Source organism: Eimeria acervulina, genomic scaffold (assembly GCF_000499425.1).
Source record: "Eimeria acervulina Houghton genomic scaffold, Eah_scaff346, whole genome shotgun sequence".
Lineage (NCBI taxonomy): Eukaryota > Apicomplexa > Conoidasida > Eucoccidiorida > Eimeriidae > Eimeria > Eimeria acervulina.
The window spans coordinates 1-21,521 of record NW_013549865.1 but is presented as its reverse complement, the minus strand read 5'-3'; the positions used below and the strand labels follow the sequence as shown (position 1 = coordinate 21,521).

General features: G+C 57.4%; 2 protein-coding genes across 2 annotated transcripts in view; both read right to left on the bottom strand.

Annotated features, from left to right (window-relative positions):
- EAH_00034170 (hypothetical protein, conserved) overlaps positions 1–7,791 on the bottom strand; it is a gene marked incomplete at both ends in the record, with an annotated part of 18,006 nt that extends 10,215 nt beyond the window's left edge. Inside the window, 8 exons of the mRNA XM_013395821.1 lie at positions 95–652; positions 754–1,354; positions 1,543–1,604; positions 1,816–3,517; positions 3,831–5,501; positions 5,746–6,858; positions 7,047–7,437; positions 7,571–7,791. Of these exons, the coding sequence (XP_013251275.1) occupies positions 95–652; positions 754–1,354; positions 1,543–1,604; positions 1,816–3,517; positions 3,831–5,501; positions 5,746–6,858; positions 7,047–7,437; positions 7,571–7,791 (6,319 nt within the window). The remainder of the gene's footprint in view (positions 1–94; positions 653–753; positions 1,355–1,542; positions 1,605–1,815; positions 3,518–3,830; positions 5,502–5,745; positions 6,859–7,046; positions 7,438–7,570) is intronic.
- Positions 7,792–9,892: 2,101 nt separating this feature from the next.
- On the bottom strand, positions 9,893–19,982 carry EAH_00034160 (hypothetical protein, conserved; the record flags this gene model as incomplete). The annotated part of the gene is made up of 4 exons (XM_013395820.1): positions 9,893–13,826; positions 13,919–15,689; positions 16,241–16,489; positions 16,625–19,982. The coding sequence occupies 4 exons, from the start codon at positions 19,980–19,982 to the stop codon at positions 9,893–9,895; spliced, it is 9,312 nt and encodes a 3,103-aa protein (XP_013251274.1).
- Positions 19,983–21,521: the final 1,539 nt, after the last annotated feature.

Here is a 21,521-nt window from a genome sequence, read left to right as displayed (position 1 = left end):
TGCAGCAAATCAACTTCGCTACAGATTTTTCTTGAACTGCATGTTTCGGTGCTGCTGCTGCTGCCCTTACTGCTGTTGCTGCTGCTGCTGCTACCAGCGCCACCATGCTCCCTCTGCTGCTGCTGCTGCTGCTCCTGCAGCCTCAACCCGAGATGGGTGCGGAAGCACTTTACGAGCTGCAGCAAGAGTGTCACAGGGCGCTGCTGCTGCTGCTGCTGCTGGTGCGGTTCTTGCTGCTTCTCCTTTGGCCGCGGTTGCTGCAGTTGCTGCTGCTGTTGTTGTTGCTGCTGCTGCTGCGGCGGCGCGCGCCAGCACTTGTGAGGGAGCGGCTGCAACCTTCGGCGAGGCAGCGGCAGCAGCTGCATCTCCTGCAGCAGGAGCATTTGCTGCTGCTGCGCCACAGTGCACCAGCATTGCAAAGCAGCTCCGTGCACTGAAGCTGCTGCTGCTGCTGCTGTTGCTGCTGACCATGCCGGCTTCTGTGCAGCGCATTTGCTTGCGTGTTGCTGCTTCTGCTGCTGCAACTGATGCTGTTTCTCTAAAGAGTGGTAGACGCACAGATGGCTGCTGTTCGGTGCAGGCATTGTGTGCTGCTGCTGCTGCTGCTGCTGCTGCTCTGCTTTATTTGCTGCAGCAACCAACTCCACAAGGCCTCCGCTCGCAGAAGCGCAGGAGACACATAAACCCTTTCTGCTGTAAGCAGCAGAGACAGCTGCTTGTGATGTACATAGATGAGAGCGCAGCTAAGCGCACCCGGAGCAGCAGCAACAGCAGCAGCAGCAGCAGCAGTAGTACATGGAGTACTTCCTGCCGCTTCATTCGCCCCTACAGGGCTGTCAGTTGTTGTTGCTGCTGCAGCTGCTGCTGCTGCAGGCAGCTGCTGCTGCATGTGGCATGGCGCGTTCAGTGCACTACTAAAGCTGAGGCCGTCGCTTGTGCTGCTGCTGCTGCTGCTGTCCCGCTGCAGCAAACTGGAGATGGGCTTACGCAGCTGCTGCAGCAGTTGCTGCTGCAGCATGCGGCTCCAAATGAGTTGAGGTGTCTCTACAGCTGCCCCTGCAGCACAATAAGCGAAAAGGGAAGCCAAAGCTACGGGCCCCCGCTTGGCTGCTGCTGTTGCTGTTGCTGCTGTTGCTGCTGCTGGTGCTGGTGCTGCTCTTGCTGCTGCTCCTTCTGTTGCCTTTGGTGTTGCTGGTGCTGGTGTTGCTGTTGCAGCTGGTGCTATTGCTTCTGCAGTTGCTGCTGCTGCAGTTGCTGCTGCTGCTGCTCCATTTGCTGCCGCAGCAGGGAGGATGAGAGAAGCATCACCCAGCAGCAGGCGAGCCAGCGGGCTCGGCAGCAGCCTGCAGAGGTACTGCGTACCCAGTGCCACACCACCGCAGCAGCAGCAGCAGCAGCAGGTGTTGAGATCCTTGCTGCTGCTGCTGCAGCAGCAGCAGCAGCTGTTGCTGCTGGGCTCAAGCCGAAACCCATTCAGTGTTTCTGCAATGCGTCGAAGCAACTTGCATGCAGCAACCCGAGCAGCAACCCCTGCAGAGGCACATTGCGCCCCCGCTGCGCTGCTGCTGCTGCTGCTGCTGCTGCTGGCGGACCTCGAAGCAAATCTGCATGCAGCAGCACAGCAAATCGGCAGAGCAGCCTCCTGCTGCAGCAGCAGAGCTACAGCGGGATACTTGCGCAGCAGCAGCAGCAGCAGCTTTGCTGCAGCAAGCGCCAGTCTTTCGTGCTGCGGGGGTAACAGCAGCAGCAGCAGCAGCTGCTGCAGGGTGCCGCGACTGCAGCACAGCTTCCGCGCCAACGCTGAGCTGTACGTACACCCCAAGTGCAGCACCTGCAGTGCAGCAGCTGCCTCTGCTGGTGAGATTGTTGCGACGGCAAACGGGGCATCTGCTGGCAGCAGCAGCAGCTGCTGCTGATGGTCCTGCTGCTGTTGCTGCTGTTGCTGCTGTTGCGTATGCTGCTTTTGCTGCTGCTCTTGCTGCTCTTCATCCTGCGGCTGCTTCAAATCCACGGGCCCCTTAACACAACCCTCGCGCTCCTCCCACTGCTGTTGCAGCAAGGTGCTGCTGCGTTGCTGCAGCAGGTTTTGCTCGTTGACTGGCTGGCGATCCGCTGCTGCTGTTGCTTCTGTAGCTGTTGCTGCTGCTGCTGCTGCTGCTGCTGCTTCCGTAGCCGCTGCCGCTGCTGCTGCTGCTGCCGCTGCTCCCACGCTATGCACGCCGTGATATGCATGCGTTTGTTTCCATCTGCTGCAGCGGTTGCTGCGCTTCCTGCTGCAGCTGTTGCTGTTGCTGTTGACATCGCTGCTGCACGCACCTTGAGCGCATCCACTCCTGCTGCCGCTGCTGCTGTTGCTGCTGCTGCTGCTGCATAGACTGCCCACGCTGCTGCAGGGGTCATCGTACGGCGCGCGGCGGGGAGCACTGAGAAGGGAAGGCAGCAAGGGGGCTTCGCGCTGGCTTGCCTGCTGCAGCTGCTGCTGCTGCTGCTGCCGCTGCTTCTGCTGCTGCTGCTGCTGCTGCTGCTCTGTCAACGAGGAAGAAATTTGGGTTTGCACAGCTGGCCGCCTATGAGGTATCTTCACGGGTCTGCTGCTGCTTTTGTTTAAGCTGCTGTTGTTGCTGCTGCTCCTGCTGCTGCTATTACTGCTGCTGCTGCTGCTGCTATTACTACCGCTGGTGCTGCTGCTGTTGCTGCTGCTGCTGCTGCAGCCCCTCCTCCCCCGAGTAGCCTTGCAGTCATCCTGGGCAGCATGAGAAGCTGCACCATTCCCACAATCTGCTGCTGCTGCTGCCATTGCTGCTGCAGCCCCTGTTGCTGCTGCTGCTGCTGCTGCTCCTTCAGGAAGGCCCAGCAGAAGCAGCAGCGCTTCTGCTGCTGCATGGCGGTTGCTCTTGCAATGAACTGCTGCGCTTTGCTGCTGCGGCTGCTCTTTCTGCTGCTGCTTCTGCTGCATCTTCAGATGCAACTGCCGCAGCTCCTGAGCGACGAATGCGTGCAGCAGCAACAACAGAATCGAATGCCCGTTGCTCCGCAGCAGCAGCCAGGCCACGTGCTGCTGCTGCTGCTGCTGCTGCTGCCTTGCTGCAGTCAGCAGCAGCAACAACACGTTAAGTGCTAAGCAACGCGCTGCTGGAGGCAGTAAACTACCTTGCTGCAGCAGGGAAACTGCAACCTCCACCCCTTGTACACAGGGGCCATGCCCTGCTGCTGCTGCTGCTGCTGTTGCTGCTGCTGCTGTTGCTGCTGTTGCTGTTGCTGCTGTTGCTGCTGGTGCGGTGGATAGACCCGCTGAAGCAGCAGCAGCATCTGCGCCGCAAGCAGCAAAGGGCGAGTCTCCCTGAAGAAACGGGTCATGCTGCAGAGGATTGCTACTGCTGCTGCTGCTGCTGCTGCTGCTATGAAGCAGCAGCGCTTGCGGATAACACTGCAGCAGCCGCTGCCACAGCAGCAGCAGCGGCGGCAAGAAAGCAGCAGCAGGTGCTGCTGAGTGCAGCAGCACCTGCTGCACCACCGCCTGAGAGGCACCACCAGCGCACGCAAGAAGGAAACAGACGCTTCAACTGTTGCAGCAACAGCAGCAGCAGCAACAACAGGAACAGGACAGATACTAGCAGCAGCAGCAGCAATACTTCAACAGAAAGTAGAAACACCCGCAGCAGAAGCAGCAGCTGCACTGTGCAGCACTGCTGCAACACAACCAAATGAGCAAAGCGCCACCAAGCAGAACAGCAGCAGCAGCAGCAATAGCAGCAACAGCACAAGCAGCAGCAGCAGCGACAGCAGCACCAGTAGCAGCAGCACCAGCAGCAGCAGCAAAAGCAGCCTACAGTGCACATGGCTGAAGGGTCTTCCACAACGTCTGCTGCAGCAGAGTGCTGCAGCAGCAGCAACTCCTCGCTGCCGCGCCGAAGCAGGCTGCATGCGGCTCCCTCAGCAACGCGAGCAGCAGCAGCAGCAGCAGCAGCGGCAGCAGATCCTGCTGCTGCTGTTGCTGCCTGTGAACTGCTGAGCAGCACCTCACATCCTTTTGCAGCGCCTTTGCTTCTGCTGCCCCTTCTGCTGCTGCTGCAGCTGCTGCTGCTATCTACCGGCTTTCCCAGGGAGTGAAGATCCAGCAACTCCCAACCCCACACCTCGCTGCTGCTGCTGCTGCTGCTGCTGCTGCAGCTCAATGAAGCAGTTGCTGCTGCAGCGCGCCTTCTTTGCATGCGCTGCAGCAGCGACAAGCGGCGGAGAAGCTGTTGCACAGCAGCAAGCCTCACGGGAGGTTTCTGTACACCGCAGTGCTGTTGCTGCAGCAGCAGCAGTTGCTGCTGCTGCTGCTGCTGACGACGATCGCCTCCAACGCCCGCCGGTAGGCGAAGGAAGCTCTGATAACTAGGAAATACCTGCTGCTGGTCCTGCTGCTGCTGCTGCTGCTGCTGCTGCTGCACGTATAGCAGCAAGAGAGACCTCCAATCCTCCTGTAGTAGCTCCACGTACACCCCGCCGCAGAGACCGCGGAACAGCAGCAGATCGTCCCACTGCTGCTGCAGCAGCAGCAGCAAAGCTGGGAGGTAGTTGCTGCTGTCAGTGAGCCGCTGGTGCTGTTGCTGCTGCTGTTGCTGCTGATGCCGAACAGCTTGCTGCAGTGCAGCAGCAAACAAACGCCACTTCATGGGGGGATTCCATTTGCTGCAGTGTGGCTGCAGCATTGTGCTGCTGTTCCTGCTGTTGCTGCTGCTGCACTTGCTACTGCTTTTGCTGCTGCGGCTGCTGCTGCACTCCCATTCTAGCAGCAGAATTTCCTCTGATGCTGCAGCACAGCGCCCTACGACAGGGCAAAGGACGCCGCCTAAATCGCTGCTGCTGCTGCTGCTGTTGCTGCTGCTGTTGTTGTTGCTGCTTCTGCTGCTGCTGCAAGTACGGCCAGCAGTTCCGGGTGATGGGGAGGCGAGCTGCTGCAGCTGCAGCACGGCAGAGGGCGGCAGCAAATTAACCAGCTGCACCGTAGCTTGTTTGTCGCTGCTGCTGCTGCTGCTGCTGCTGCTGCTGCTGCTGCTGCTGTTGCTGCTCCAGTCACCCGAAGGCTCGCCATAGAGCAGCGCCAGAACACTCAGCAGCAGGGCCTCCTCCGTCTGGTGCACCTGCTGCTGCTTAGTCTGCAACACCAGCAAGCTGCTGCTGCCGCTGGCAGCAGCAGCAGCAGCAGCAGCAAAGTCATCCCCAGCGTCCTCAGATTGAGGAGGCTCTTGCTCTAAGCTGTCTTGCTTCTCAAGCAGCTCCTGTCGCTGCTGCCACAACTCTTGCTGCTGCGATTGCTGCTGCTGCTGCAGTGTAAGGCCAGCAGGTGCAGCAGAGCAGGAGGGGTTCTGCTGCTGTGCGTCACCTCGCTGCAACAGCTGCAGCAGCCGCAGCAGCAGCGGCAGCAGCATACCGACTCGGACAGCAACAGCAGCAATTTGACTCCTCAGGGCTGCAGACGAGTGCAGCAGCAGCAGCTGCAGCAGCAGCAGTGCCTGCAGCAGCAAAACGAAATGTACACAGAAGCACCTCCAACGCACAACCCGAGCAGTCGTAACCCTTTGCTGCTGCACCAGCAGCAACAGCAGCAGCAACAGCAACAACAGCAGCAGCAGCAACGGGCGAGTTGGCAGAAGCTGCAGCAACCCGTTTCCGAAGCAGCAGCACAACCCCCTCCAGCAGCAGCAGCAGAAGCACCAACAGCAGCAGCAGCAACAGCAGCAGCAGCAGCGGCTTTACCCTGAGTCTGCATCTCTCATTGGGGTGTTGAGTTAGGTCAAGGATGAGCCCTACGCTGCTGCTGCTGCTGCATGCAGCAACCCCTCGCAGCAGCAGCAGCAGGGGGCTGTGCAGCTTCTCTCCCAAGCAGCAGCAGCAAAGCTGGAGCACGGCGCACACAACTTCAGCATCTGCTGCAGCTATCCAGTCTGCAGCAGCAGGAGCAGCAGCAACAGGTACTCGCGCTGCTGCTGCCTTGTCCACACGCTGGTTTGCTGCTGCAGAGCCTCTGTTCTGCTGACGAGAGCTACGGTCTGGGGCCTGGGTTGCTGTTGCTGCTGCTACTGTTGCTGCTGCATCTGCTGCTGCCGCTGCATCTGCTGCTGCCGCCGGTGATTCTGAAGACCCCTCTGCAGCAGCAGCATCAAGAGCAGCAACGCGCCCACCGCTGCTGCTGCTGCTGCTGCTTGTCTGTTGCTGCGCAGCAGCAGATATTTGAGGTGTATGTACAGCTGACGGGTGGACGCAGACGTGGAGAAGTGAGAGGGGGAGATCCCGGTTTGCTGCAGCAGCACCATCTGCTGCTGCTGCTGCTGCTGCTGCTGCTGCTGTCGCGCTGCACATTGGATGTTCCCCGCCGCCGCAGCTCCCTTGCTGCTGCTGCTGCTGCTGCAGGAAGCGACAGAAGTGCAGCAACTGCAGCAGCAAATCAGTGTCTACCCATCTCTCTCGCCAAGCCACGGAAAACGCATGCAGCTGCAGCAGCTGCCGTCTCTCCTTAGATGTCAACCGCTGCTGCTGCTGCTGCTGCTGCTGCTGTTGCTGCTGCTGTTGCTGCTGCTCCAGGTGTATGGCTACTCGCCAGCCAAGGTACAGCACCAGCGCTAATAGGGCCCTTACAAGGGCGAGCTGCTGCACATACAGACGCGGCAGGAGCTGCTGCTGCTGTTGCTGCTGCTGCTGCTGCTGTGCGCTTAACGATGTTCTCCTATCTGCCGTACGCTTTGCTGCTGCTGCTGCTGCTGCTGCTGCTGCTTTAGGCAACCTCAAGGCGCAGCGCATGCGCCTCGCTCCCAGCAGCAGTTGCTGCAGCAGCAGCCGCAGCGGGGAATACTGTGGGGCCTTTGCGAGGTGCTGCAACCGCAGCAACAGCAGCAGCAGCAACGACAGCAGAAACAGAAGCAATAGCATGAGAGCAGCAGCGGAAGCTGCAGCAGGAAGTAGCGCATTTCAATTGACTGCAGCAGCAGCAACACGTAGTGGTGCTATTGCTTCTGCTGCTGCTGCTGCTGCTGCTGATAGAAAGAGCAGCTAAGCCTTACCTTAAACAATGCAGGAGACTGCAGCAGCAGCTGGGCCACCTGTAGCAGCAGCAGAGTGTCGGTTTGCCAGCTCTCGAATGCCGTTGCTGCTTCGACTACTCTTGCTGCTGCTGCTGCTGCTGCTGTTGCTGCTGCTGCTGCTGCGCCATCCGCAGCAGCCACAGCTGCTGCAGCGGGAGAAGGAGCATCGCCTGAAGGCACATGAGCTGTGTAATTCACAACAAGACGCTGCTGCTGCTGCTGCTGCTGTTCCTGCTGCTGCTCCTGCTGCTCCTGCTGCTGCTCCTGCTGCAGCTGCAGCGCCGCCAGCAGATCGTGCAGCAGCAGAGGGGCCTCTGCAGCAAGTTGCTGTCCTTTGCGCCACAAGCTGTCTATACACCCCACGTCAGACCTGCGGATATCACAGCAGCAGCAGCAGCAACAGCAAGCGTATGTGCAGCAGAAGCAGCAACGACAGCAGCACGAACGGCAGCAACTGCAGCGAGAGCAGCAACTCCAGCAGCAGCAAAAGCAGCAGCACAAACCAGCGGCAAGGAGACTCCTTCCCAAAGTGCTGCAGCAGGGCCAAGGCAAGGAAGCGCCATTCTTCCTGCTGTCTCCCTTTCGTCTGTTGCTGCTGCTGCTGCTGCTGCTGCTGCTGCTGCTGCTGCTGCTGCTGATAGAAAGCCTCGGCCTGTGGGTCTTGTGAGAGCAGCAGCAGCGCGGCTTGCAGGCGGCTCTCCTCAGAAGAGACGGAGGCCCCCATAAGCTACGCTGTACTGCTGTTGCTGCTTCTGCTGCTGCTGCTGCTGTCGATCTCTCTGCTGTTGCTGCTGCGGAAGGGTGTCTTTCACAGAAGGCTAAGTCTCTCTTGCAGCGTGGGGTGGATGGTGCTGCTGCTGCTTCAGCTGCTGCAGCAAGAGCAGCCAAAGTACACAGACAGCTCAATCGAAGGAGCCTCGCGTTGCTGCTGCTCCCGTTGTTGCTGCTGCTGCTGCTGCTGCGGCTGAGGCGGCGGCGGCAAGTTGGCCCCTTAGGACCTTCCTTGGCTCTGATCTTCACATAGGGTTTCTCCTGCTGCTGGTCTCAGCGTTGCTGCTGCTGCTGCTGCTGCTCGCGTCCTGCTGCTGCTGCTCTTGCTGCTAGTGCTGCTGCTGCTGCTACCAGGAGAGCAGCTCTCCCCACCCCAAGAGAAGGAACCCTTCTTTAATCTCCTCTAGAAATGAATTCCGCTGCAAAGGCCCCTAAACGCCTCAATTTGCTGCTGCTGCTGCTGCTGCTGCTGCTGCGTCGGCGGCGGCAGCCGGAGGTGTCTTACTAGCCCCAGCAGCAGTAGCAGCAGCAGCAGTAGCGGCAGCAGCAACTTGTGCTGGGCTTCTGCTGCTCATAACATGAAATTAAAGAGATATTAACTGCTGAAAAAACCGCCTTGGATAGATAACAATCCCTCTAGCCGCAGCAGCAGCAGCAGCAGCAGCAGCAGCAGTCGTGTGCTGCCACTCCGCGGCCGACCGACCAGCAATTGTGTTGTCTTTTGCTGTTTTGTCTCGGCAGCTTTTTACTCTTTTTTCTCTCATTACTCCCTTCTCCAAACACCGCCTGGTAGAAGCCCCTTTAGGGTTTACTTTTATGGTTTATGGTTTAGGGTTTAGGGTTTAGGGTTTAAGGTATTAGGGTTTAGGGTTTAGGGTTTAGGGTTTAGGGTTTAGGGTTTAGGGTTTAGGGTTTAGGGTTCTTTAGGGTTATTTTAATGATACGGCGACCACCGAGATCTACACTCTTTCCCTACACGACGCTCTTCCGATCTTTTTATGGTTTATGGTTTAGGGTTTAGGGTTTAGGGTTTAAGGTATTGGGTTTAGGGTTTAGGGTTTAGGGTTTAGGGTTTAGGGTTTAGGGTTTAGGGTTTAGGGTTTAGAGTTTAGGGTTTGGAGTTTAGGGTTTGGGGTTTCAGGGGTTACGATATAGGGCCTACCACATAGCGCATAAGTGCTAGAGCCTAAAGTTAAGGGCTTCTAGGGTTTAGGGTTTGGGGTTTAGGGTTTAGGGTTTGGGGTTTAGGGATTAGGTCTTGGGGTGTAGGGTTTAGGGTTTAGGGTTTAGAGTTTATCGTCTGGGCTCAGTGTCCTAGTGTTTGCTTCTGGCCGTAGGGTTGTCCTTTCGTTGCATCTTGCTGCTGCTGCTGCTGCTGCAGCGACGACAGCAGCAGCGGCAGGAGTCATTGCAGCAGCAGCAGCAGCAGCAGCAGCAGAAGCAGCAGCACCAGCAAAAGCGGCAGCAGCATGCTAATTGGAACACCTTCACGTGCACTGGGGGACCAGCGGATGCTCCAGCTACGACTGCTGCTGTTGCTGCTGCCGTTGCTGCTGCCGTTGCTGCTGCCGTTGCTGCTGCTGCTGCTGCTGTTGCTGCAGCTGCAGCAGAATTGTTTCGTATATTTTACTGCCCTTTGCCCTTGTGTGGTGTTTATTTATTTATTTATTTATTTATTTATTTGTTAATAAAACAAACAAAGCACAAAGAGAGACAAACCAGAGACAAAGATGAAACAAAAACAATTCGCAGCTTCTGCTGCGGTATTTAAACAGCTCCCTGCGTCTTGCTGCAGCAGCAGCAGCAGCAGCTGCTGCTGCTGCTGCTGCAACTAAGACTACTGCACCACCTAATGTTTCTCCTGCTGCAGCTGCAGCAGCAAAAACTGCTGCAGCACCTAATGTTTCTGCTGCTGCTACTGCTGCTGCAACGAGACCCTTGTAATGCTTGTGCTGCTGTTGCTGCTACGGTTGCTGCTGCTGCTGCTGCAAGGGAGCCCTTGGGGTGTATAGGCAGCTAACTGCGGAATCCTAAGGATTCCAAGGCTTCATCAGCTATAAACGGCGAGACGTCACCCAGCCCCAATGCTGCTGCTGCTTCTGCTGCTGCTGCTGCTGTGCGTGCTCTACCCTTGAGGGGAGCACTAACGTTTTCTGCGGGTTTTGCAGGCTCTGCTGCTGCTCCTGCTGCTGCTGCTGCTGCTGCTGCCGCTGCTGTCGAGTTGTTTGCTGCGAGCGGAATCTAAAAGGGCTCCTTCGCGGTATAATGTGCGAATGTTGGTGCTGCTGCTGCTGCTGGTTGGCAGCAGAAGCAGCAGCAGCAGGAGTAGAAACAGCAATGGACGGCTGCAGATTATGCTCCTTGTGTGGGGTGGCTGGGTGTTGCTGCTGCTGCTGCTGTGGATGTTGCTGCAGCTGCTGCTGTTGCTGCAGCTGCTGCTGCTGTGGATGTTGCTGCAGCTGCTGCTGTTGCTGCAGCCGTTGCTGCATTGTATGAGCCCAGCTTGGAGACCCGCTGGAAGCGAATTGTTTTGCTGCCTGCTGCTGCCGTTGCTGCTGCTGCTGCTGCTGCTGCTGCTGCTGCTGCTGCTGCTCATGAGTGGGGGTAGGTAGGGGCCTCGGCCTTCCTGACCTCATAGACCGTCGCGTCCCCTGCTGCAGCAGCAAGCGCTGCTGCTGCTGCTGCAAAGATGTTCTAGCTCCTGCTCTTGCTGCTGCTCCTGGTGCTGCAGCGCTTCGTAGTGCTTGGTGCCCCCCGCGGGCTGATCTGCTGCTGCTGCTCTCGATAACATGGCATTTAGGTTGCTGCTGCTGCTGCTGCTCTACCTGCTTCTGAAGCTGTTCGTGCTGCTGTTGCTGTTGCTGCAGGTGTGAATCATTTTGCTGCTGCTGCAGGAGGTGGCCGTTGCCCGAAAGCGGGCGACGTGAAGTACTGCTTCTTGTTGTTGCTGTTGTTGCTGCTGCTGCTGCTGGTGCCCTCGAAGTGGCAGCAGCAGCAGCAGCAGCAGCAGCAGGACCAGAAGCAGCAACAAGCGACTCAGCTCCCCCTCTGGGGAAGTAGAAGAAACTCGTACAGTTGAAGTCGCTAGAGAGCTTTGCGTCCTGCTGCTGTTGGTGCTGCTGCTGCTGCTGCTGCCGCTGTCGTTGCTGCTGCTGCTGCTGCTGCTGCTGTTGGAGGATACCCGTCTCGCTGCAAGGACAAGTGCAGCTCCTGTCTCCTGTGGGGAGCTGCGGCTGTTCCGCCTCCTTGTGCCACTGCTGCTGCTGCTGCTGCTGCTGCAGGCCGTTGCTGCTGAGACCGAAGACGTGTGTCTGTTTTGTTTGTGGGGCGTCGCTGCCTATCCAGCATTGTTGCTGCAGCAGAGGCTGGTGAGATCTTGCCTCTTGCTGCTGTCGCAGTAGCTGCTGCTGCTGTCGCTCCTGCAACAAGAGCAGCTGTTGCTGCTGCTGCTGCTGCAGCTGCTTTTGCAGCAGTGCTGCTACGCGCTGCTCCTGGATATCTCTGATCTCCTCCAGCCTGTTATCTGTTACCCAGCCGTGTGCGTACTGTAGCGGTTGCTGTTGCTGCTGTTGCTGCTGCTGCTGTTGCTGTTGCTGTTGCTGATGCTGCTGCCATCTCTGCTGGCTGCTGCCTCTGCCGTACAGCCTGCGCAGCTGCTGTAGCAGAGACGGCGAGGAGGCCGGAGCCGAGCGAGAGCCATGAACACGTTGCTGCTGCTGCTGCTGCTGCTGTTGCTGCTGCTGCTGCTGCTGCTGCTGCTGGGACGTGGAGTTTCCTGCGGCGTTGTTGTAGCCGGAAGGGACCGAAAGGCTTTGCGCGAGGGCGTCGAGCTGTGCATACATTTGCTGCTGCTGCTGTTGCTGCTGCTGCTGCTGCTGCTGCTGCTGCAGCTGTTTAGAGGTGAAAAACTGCTGCATGCGGTGCCCAGGGCGCGGTGTCTCTTTCCACTCGCCTTCAGACCACTGCTCAGCGGACAGGCCCCTTAGTGGCGGTGGTGCTGCTGCTGTAGCTTCTGCTGCTGCTGTTGCTGTTGCTGTTGCTGTCGCCGTTGCTGCTGCTGCTGTTGCTGCTGCTGCTGCTGCAGCGGCGTCCTGCTCGTCTATTGCTCCTTCTTCGCCCTCCTCAGCCTCAGGCGACCGAAGGCTGACCTCTAGTGGCAGCAGCTGCAGCTGTTGCTGCTGCTGTTGTTGCTGCTGCTGCTGCAGCTGCATGCTTGCAGCAGGTGCAGCTGCAGCAGGTGCAGCTGCAGCAGATGAAGCACCATAAGTGCGGCAGCGCCATTCCCCGTCGGAACATTGTCTGCTGCAGCCCTTGGAGAAGCTGCTGCTCCTCCACGCAGCAGCAGCAGCAGCAGCAGCAGCAGCAGGAGATTCCACAGAAGCGCAGGTGTAGAGAGCAGCAGCGCCGTTACTACCAGCTTCAGTAGACGCTGGCACCTCCGTTTCTTGCTGCTGCTGCACTCTTGGATCTTGTTGCTGCTGCTGCTGTTGCTGTTGCTGCTGCGGCTCTTGCTCCTGCTGCTGCTGCTGCTGTTGCTGCGGTTGCTGCGACTTCTGCTGCAGCAACAGTTGCTGCTGCTGCTGCTGCGGCTCCTGCTGCGCGGCGTAGAAAGGCCTTATTGTGGCTTTAGGTGCCTCAGTAGGTACCTCTTCGCTGTGTTGCTGCTCCTGCAGCTGCAGCTGCTCTTGCTGCAGCTGCTCCTGCTGCAGCTGCTCCTGCTGCAGCTGCTCCTGCTGCAGCTGCTCTTGCTGCAGCTGCTCTTGCTGCAGCTGCTCTTGCTGCAGCTGCTCTTGCTGCAGCTGCGGTTGTTGCAGCCGCTGTTGTTGCACCTGCTGTTGTTGCACCTGCTGTTGTTGCACCTGCTGTTGTTGCAGCTTCTCCTGCTGCAGCTGCTGTTGTTGCAGCTGCCCCTGCTGCAGCTGCTGCTGCTGCAGCTGCTGTTGCTGCAGCTGCTCCTGATGCTGCTGCAGCTGCTGTTGGTGCAGTTGCTTTTGCCGCAGCTGCTGTTGCTGCAGCTGATGTTGTTGCAGCTGCTGTTGCTGCAGTTGCTGTTGGTGCAGCTGGTGCTGCAGGTGCTGGTTTTGCTTTATGAGTTGCTGCAGCTTGTGGTTGTGCCGCAGCAGATGCTGCTTCTGCTGCTGCTGGTGCTGCTGCAGCTGCTGCTGCAGACACTGCAGCATTTGTTGATGCTTCCGCTCCTCCTGCCTCAGGAAAAGGAGCTCTTGCTGCTGCTGGTGAAGCAGCTGCTGCTGCAACTGCTGCTGCTGCTGCTCCTGCTGTCGCTGCACGTGGTGTGGTTGCTGATGCAACTGCTGCTGCTGTTGACGTACATGTTGCTGTTGTTGCTGCTGCTGTTGTTGCTGCTGTTGTTGCTGCTGCTGCTGCAAGGAAGAGGAAGGAGACAAGCAGGGGTCATTCCTTGCCTCGCCAACAGCAGCAAGAGAAGGCCCGTTCGAAGCGTGCTGTTGCTGCTGTTGCTGCTGCTGCCGCTGCTGCTGCTGTTGCTGCTGTTGTTGCTTCTCCTGCTGTTGCTCCTGTTGCTGCTCGCGCAGCTGCAACTTCTGTGTATTTTTGCTGCTGCTATATGCAGCAGTTGCAGCACCTGCCTCGGACTCCTCTTGATTATCAGGCTGCTGCAACCGCTCCTGCAGCTGCTCCAGCTGCTGTGGCTGCTGCTGCTGCTGCATCTTCTTGTGCTGCTGTCTATGTTGCTGCTGCTGCTGCTGCAGCTTGTCCTGCTGCAGCTTCCGCAGCACTTCCCGTTCATAGTAAGGCAGCGCCTGCGTCCCCCAGCCGTTTTGCTGTGTTTTTCTTCTAGTGTTGTTGCTGCTGCTGTTGCTGCTGCTGCTGCTGCTGCTGGTAGGCCAGCCAGAAGCTCTGACGAAGCTGTCCCGCTGCTGCTGTTGCAGCTGCAGCAACTCTTGCTGCTGCTGCAGCTGCTGCCGCAAGAGACGCATCTCTTTCATTTGTTTCGCTCGGCCGTGCAGCCTGAGGACAATCACACGGTAAGCAGCAACACAATGGTCCTCTGCTGCTGCTGCTGCTGCTGCCGCTGCTACTGCTGCTGCTGCTCTCCTTACCTCGCCGAGATGGCCTCAACTGCTGCTGCTGGTAACTTGGGGGGTATGCGGAGCTGCGAAGACACCTGAGATGCTGCTGCTGCTGCTGCTGTTGCTGCTGTTGTGACTGCAGGGGCAGTGCTACTGTTCCATGGAGGGTGCAGCTGAGGGTGCTGCTGCTGCAGCAACAGCAGCTGTTGCTGCTGTTGCTGCAGCTGGCGCCTCATTCTCGACAGCTTTTCATCATACCGCTTTTGCTGCTGCTCGCGTACTGCATTCCTTGAAGCTGTGGCCTGCACCCGCTGCTGCTGCTGCTGCTGCTGCTGCTGTGGGAAGCACAGAGGTACAGCAGTAGCAGTAGCAGCAGCAGGACGAGAGTCTGCTGGCTGCAACTCAGCCAGCAGTTCGCTCGGAGAAGGCGCGTCTGTTTGTTCTGTTGCTCTACGTATCGTATTCCTGCTGCTGCTGTTGCTGCTGCTGCTCTTCCTGTTGCTTCTGCTGCTGCTGCTGCTGGGGGTACATCTGTAAGCTGGAGCTGATTGATATCTGCGGGATTTGCTGCACGGGGTTCGCAGCATTGCCGCTGCTTCGGCAGAAGCGCTTACTGGCCTCCTTTGCTGCTGCTGCTGCTTCTGCTGCTTCTGCTGCTTCTGCTGCTGCTGTTGCTGCTGTGCTTCTTGCTGACAGCTGCAGCCAACACAGCGGGCCCTTTTAATTGGGGGCCGAAGGCTCCTTAGAACCGTTGCTCCTCTGTTGGCGTAAGGGGGGCTGCTGTTCTTGCTTCTGCTGCAGCTGTTTCTGCTGCTGCTGCTGCTGCTGCTGTTGCTGCTGCTACTTCCTGCCCCTGCAGCAAGTACTTTCGGGCCTTTGCAGTGTGCAAATTGCTGCTGGTAGTGCCCAGCTGCAGCAGCAGCAGCAGCATAATCATGAAAAGATGCAGCAGCAGCGGCAGCCGGCGCAGCAGCAGCAGCAAGAGGTGCAGCAGCAGCAGGTGCAGCAGCACAACTGACAAGTGGAGAAGCACCCGCCACTCCGGGAGGCTCGTTTTGTGCTGCTGCACGTATTTTATTTGCTGCTGCTGCTGCAGCAGACTTCACAACTGTTGAGGCAGCAGCAGCTGCTGCCGCGTCGGCAGCTTCCGCTGCTGCCTTTGCCGCAGCAGCAGCAGCAGCAGCAGCAGCCACCGGCTCTTTCCTTTTCCTCTCATTGCGTTTCAATGCTCCGGAGACAAAAGTAGCAGCACCAACAGCACCTACAGCTGCTGCTGCTGCTGCTGATGCTGCTGTTGCTGCTGGGGGGCTACCCCCCTTGGTCCTGTACCCCTTGCTGCTGAAGCCCGTGTTGGCGCTGCTGCCGCAGCAGCAAGCCTCTGGTGTGTCGCCTTGCTGCCGCAGCAGCAGCTGCTGCTGCTGGCAGCCCCTAAGCTGCTGCGTTTGCTGCAACGAGGACGGCTTAGCAGCAGAAGCAGCAGCAGCAGCAGCAACAGCAAATCTCTGCAGCACTGCATCTCGGTTTCTGGTACTGATGGTGTGGGTTGCAGAAGCAGGAGGCTCTGTTGTTGGTGCTGCAGTGGGGATTATTAACCTGCTGCTGCTGTTGCTGCTGCTGCTGCTGCTGCCGCCGCAAGCTTGGGGGGTCTGTTGCAGGCGTCTGCCTTTGTGCTGCGCCTTTCCTCCCTTCTGCTGCTGCTGCTTTTGTGGCAGCTGCTGCAGTAGGGCCTCCCGTTCATCAGCAATGGCTGCGAGGGTTTCCTGCAGCAGCAGCTGCTGCCGGGCTGCTGCTGCTGCTGCACCTGCAGCGCAACAGCGGCAGCAGCAGCAGCTCCAACGACGAAACGGTTCGCAAGCCACCGGACCTGCTGCTGCTGCAGCAGCAGCAGCTGCTTCCTTCCCTTGCTGCTGCCACCTATCTAGCTATCTACCTGCCTGCCTTTGAGCATAGCTATCTAGCGAGCTAGCTAGATGTAGGTGGCTAGCTAGCTAGGTATCTGGCTATAGCTAGCTAACTAGCTAGCTAACTAGCTAGCTAGCTAGCTAGCCATAGTACTAGCAGGAGTCTATCTAGCTAGCTGCTTATTAAGGCACCAAACCGGCCACCCAGGATCTCCCTCACGCGACCTCTGGCTAGCTAGCTGCTAGCTAGCTGCTAGCTAGCTGCTGACTATCGGATAGTTAGCTGTTAGTTAGCTGTTAGCTAGCTGTTTGTCGGCGGATAGCTAGCTGCTCGATAGTCATCAAGGCAACATCCAGCCACCTATCTAGCTAGCTAGCTAGCTAGCTAGCTAGCTAGCTGGGTTAGGGGCACCACTCAGTGCATGTGAGAGGAAGCAGCAGCAGCACGGACTTGAACAAAAGTTCCTCTGTTGCAGCAGGTGTAGTTGCTGCTTCTGCTTCTGTTGCTGCTGCTGCTGCTGCTGCTGCTGCTGCTGCGCCCGCCAAAGAGAGGCCCCGCGAGCCGCCTCTCCGCCGGCACCCATGAGAGAAGCTGAGCCCCTCTCCTGCAGCAGCAACTTGCTGCTGGGGGGTACGGCAGCAGCAGCAGCAGCAGCGGCAGCAGCAGCAGTAGCAGGCTCCAGGCCGTGTACAGGTGCAGCTGTCCACACACACACACAAGAAAAAAGGGTTTTTGCATCTGCATTCAGCAGCAGCATCAGCAGCAGGCGCAGCAGCAGCAGCAGCAGCTCCAGCAGCAGAACAAAACCACAGCAGCAGCAACAGCAGCCCTTACTATCGACAGCATGCCGCTGGGTCCGCTGCAGCGACGAGACGCAGCTGCAGTGTTGATGCTGGGGCCTTCTTTGCTCTGCTGCTGCTGCTGTTGTTGTTGAGTCCGTTGGCGCAGCAGCAGCAGCAGCAGCAGCAGCAGCAACAGGGGCTTTAGGCCAAAGTCTTTCTTCCCAGGTGCAGCACGAAATATCTGCTGCTGTTCCTGCTGCTGCTGTCTTTGCTGCTGCTGTTCGTTGTCCTCCGCTCCATCCTACTGAGTCGGCTCCACCTCTTACCGAAGCAAATTCTGCAGCTGCTGCTGCTGCTCTACTTTGTGCTGCTGCTGGTGCAGCAGCAGCAGCAGCAGGAGGAGGCGCTGCTGTGAATTGTGCTGCTGCTGGGGCTGCTGCTGTCAGCGTTAATACCGTTGATGCTGCGGGTGCTGCCGCTGCCGTGGCTGTCCCTCCTGCTGCTGCTGCTGCTCCTGCTGCTGTTGCTGCTGCTGCTGCTGCTGCTGATCCAGGGCCCCACGAGACAGTGGAGGCCTGAGGGTATCCAATTAAAGGAACAACTGACGCCATGTGTCTCTGCTGCAGCGGAAAGTGCTGCAGCAGCTGCTGCTGTTGCTGCTGAGTGTTTTGCAGTAGCAGCAGCAGCTGCTGCTGCTGCTGGCGCTGCAGCAGCGTCTGCTGCTGCTGCTGCGGCGGCGGCTGTATTTGCTGTAACAGGGGAAGAGCGACTACGGGCAGCCCTGAAGGGGCAGCAAACTGCTGCTGCAGTGGTGGATCTGCAGCGGAAGCCGCAGCAGCATCACCAGCAGCAGCGGCAGAAGCTGCAGCAGCAGCAGCAGCAAGATCCATCCAAAGGGTTTGCTGCTGCTTAGGCTGCTTGCACCCGATACGGGCACCGGTGGGCTGAGACACGTCTGCTGCTGCAAGTGCTTTTGCAGCAGCAACTGGTGCTGCAATTGCTGCTGATGCTGCTGCTGCTGCTGCGTTTGCTTCTGCAGCCAAGTCGGAGGTGGGGGTTGCAGCCACTGCCTCTCGTGAGGGTGCAGCAGCAGCAGCAGCAGAAGCAGCAGCAGCAGCAGAAGAGCGTATTTCTCCTTCTGATGAGCTCAGCTCTGAAGAGGGTACAGAGCCGCAGCAAAGTGGAGACAGAAATAACTTCGTCAGGCTGGGCGGCGACCACTTTGCTGCTGCTGCTGCTGCTGCTGCTTCTGCTGCTGCTGCTGCTGGTTGTGCAGCTGGTGCTGCTGCTGCTCCTGCCGCTGCAATTTCTTCTGTTGATATTTCTGTTGTTGTTATTTCTTGTGTTGCTGCTGCTGCTGCTGGTTCTGCAGCTGCTGCGGCTGCTTCTGCTGCAGTTTCTGCTGCAGCAGAAACTGCAGCAGCAGCAGCATCTGCTGCTGCGGGTGATATGTGCTCTTCAGCTGCGACGGTTGCAGTTTCTGCAGGTTTAGTTTGTACCCTTTCCAGTGCTGTTGCTGCTGCTGCTGCTGCTGCTCCAACTGCTCCTGCTGCTACTGCAGCAAATTCCGCAGTTGCTGCTGCTGCAATTTCTGCTGCAGCTTCTACTGCTGCTGCTGCAGCTTCTGTTGCTGCTGTTGTTACAGGTTCTGCAGCAACAGCTGCTGCAGCCTCTCCAGCTTCAATTAGTGTTGGTGTGCCTCCTGCGGCTGATGCGGCAGCAGTTTCTGCTCTTGCTACGGATTCTGCTGCTGCTGCTGCTGCTGCTGCTGCTGCTGTCGGTCCTGCAGAGAATGCTGTCACGGGTTTTGTTGCAGTTGCCGCTACGCTGTGCTCTGCTGCAGTATTTTGTTTTGCTGCTGCTTTTTTTTCTGCGGCTGCCGCTGCAGTTTGTGCTGCTGTTGCAGCTCCGGCTCCTGCCGTTAGTGCTGCTGCAGATGCAGGCGTTGCTGCTGCAGTTTCTGTTGCTGCTGTGAATGGCTTCATTGATGGCGATAGTGTTGCTGCTGCTGTTGCTGCTGCCGTTAGTGCTGCCCCCCTTGCGGGTGCCTCCTCTTCCTCCTGTACTATTGTAACTGCTGCAGATTCTGCTGTTGCTGCTGCAGCAAGTTCTGCTGTTGCTGCTTCAGCAAGTTTTGCTGGTGCTGCTGCAGCAGGTTCTGCTGGTGCTGCTGCAGCAGGTTCTGCTGGTGCTGCTGCAATTTCTCCCGGTGCTGCTGCAACAGCTTCTTCTGTTGCTGCTGCAGGTTCTGCTGGTCCTGCTGCTGCTGCAGATTGTTCTGGTGTTGCTGCTGGTGCAGGTTCTGCTGGTGCGGCTGCGACAGTTTCTGCTGCTGCAGGTTCTGCTACTGCTGTTGTAGGTTCTGCTGCTGTTGCTGCTGCTGCAGATTCTGCTGGTGCTGCTGCAACAGTCTCTGCTGCAGCAGGTTCTGCTATTGCTGTTGCAGGTTCTGCTGCTGTTGCTGCTGCTGCAGGTTCTGCTGCTGCCGTTGCAGGTTCTGCTGCTTCTGCTGTCGCTGCAGGTTCTGTTGCTGCTTCTGCAGTTGCTGCGGGTTCTGCTGCTGCTACGGCTGCAGGTTCTGCTGCAGCAACAGCAGCAGCAGCAAAGTGCTGCTGCAGCATCTCTTCAGGCGCCCCACAGTCTCGCCGATAGGGCGACAGTGGAGTCGCTGCGCGCGGAGGGGAAGCTGCTGCCTGCCTGCATGGTGCTGCTGCTGCTGCTGCTGCTGCTGCAGTTGCTGCTGCTGCTATTTCCTTAGCTGCTGCTGCTGTTGCTGCTGCTGCTACCTGCTGGGGGGCAGTACTTGGCTTGCTGCTGCTGTTGTCCCCTAGGATTTGCTGCTCAGCAGTAAGGGAGCAGCAGCTGCCAGTGCTGTTTGTCTTGCTGCTGCTGCTGCTGCAGCTTATTTCCCTGCTGCTGCTGTTGCTGCTTATCTCTTTGCTGCTATTTCTGCTGCTAGAGGTTCGCAGTTTGCTGCTGCAGCAGCCTTGCAGGTGTTGTGGAGCTGATGAGGGGGCGTGAGAGACACCGCAGCAGCAAGCAGCAGCAACAGGAGATGCAGCGTTGCTCCTGGTGCTGCTGTTGTTGCTGCTTTTGCTGTTGTTGCGGCTGCGGCTGCCGCTGCTGCTTATTTCCCTGCTGCTGCTGCTGCTGCTGCTGCTGCTGGCCGGAAGCAGCAGATGGCGCTGCGGTGGAGCTTCCTGCTGCTGATGGCGCCTGTATTTACCCAGCTGCAGCAGAGGCTTATTTGCTGCTGCTGGAGTTTGCTGCTGAGGCAGCAGAGGTTTATTTGCTGCTGCTGCAGTTTGTTGCTGCTGCAGCAGAGCGTCAGTAGGGCCCTTGAGGAGAGACAAAGAAGAGAAAGATAGAGACTGCTGCACATGGCTTTCAGACGGAGAGACAGATACCATCGCCTCCACTGCTGCTGCTGCTGCAGCTGCTGCTGCTGCTGCTGCTGCTGCTGTTCCTTCTGTTGCTGCGGCTGCTAATCAGCGCCGTCCTGCTGCTGGGGCCCCCGCGTTGCAGTCGCTCCCCACCTCATGCGCAATTCCTCATTGCTGCTGCTGCGTCGAAGCAGCAGCAGCTCTCGCTGCTCTGGTGGCTACTGTTGCTTGCTGCTGCTGCTGCTGCTGTTCCTGCTGCTGCTCGGCCCATCTCTGAGGCAGGTCCCCCTGCACAGAGCTGCCTTGATAGATCGGATGTCTGTCGTTTCTGCTGCTGCTGCTGCTGCTGCTGCTGCTGCTGCTGTTGCTGCTGTTGCTGCCCAGGTCGGCGACAGCAGCAGCAGCAACAACAACAGCAGCAACAGCAACAGAAGAAGCAATATTCCCTGCAGCCACCGCCTTAGTCACAGCTACAACACGAGCCGCCTAAACCCTAAACCCTGACACTAAACCCTGGAGACTAAACCCTAAACCGCAAGACCTAAGCAAGGAGCTGCTGCAGCATACGCCAAACAGTATCAAGGGGGATTATTTTTGTGTGTTTGCTGCTGCCGCCGATGATATTTTTGCTGCTGCTGCTGCTCCTGCTGCTGTTGCTGCTGTTTGCTGCTGCCAGCACCGACAAGCTGGAAGTAAAGGAGTTTAATGTTGCATGCATGCAGAAGGAAAGAAAGAAAAGAAGAAAGAAGCAATGAAAGATAAATAAACGGATAAACGAAGAAGACCCCCCAAGTGACCGCGAGAGACAGAGCCTTATTCAGGTGTATAGGCACCTCAGCAGCAACAGATCTGAAATATATCTTCCCTATATAAGACAATAATAATTAAAAAAGCAAATAATTTTATTATATTTACAGAAACAAACGTCATATAAGAGCAGGAGAAGGACGCATCTGGCTGGGGCAGCTTCCGCTCACTGCTGTGGGCCCCCGCTGCTGCTGCTGCTGCTGCTGCTGCTGCTGCTGCTGCACATCCTTATTTTTCAATGAAATATAGATATTTGAGTAGTTTCTTCTCCTACTGTACCTGAAATAGAGACGCCGAAGCTGCTTCTGTTGCCAGCAGCAGCAGCAGCAGCAGCAGCAGGCGGGTTAAAGAGACACAGGGCAGTCTCCTGAGGCGAAGTGTTATACGCTGTGAGGCCTCTGTTTGCTGCAGGCATCAGAATAAAAGTAAAGAGACAGAAATAAACATAATATATATATAATTAAATATATATAATTAAGCAAACCCTTTGTTGTAGACATTTTGTTTTATATCTAATTCTCTATACTCTGATGCAGGCGTTCAGTGCTAGACTCAAAACACCTGCAAGTAAAGAGACTTTTACAGGAAGAGGAGGCAGATGTGCATTATTATCTTAATACTATATTATATATATAGATAGATATATAGATATATAGATATATATTATATAATATATACGTATATATATATATAGATGTATATATATGATATATATGATTATATATTTATCATATATATATATATATATATATATATATA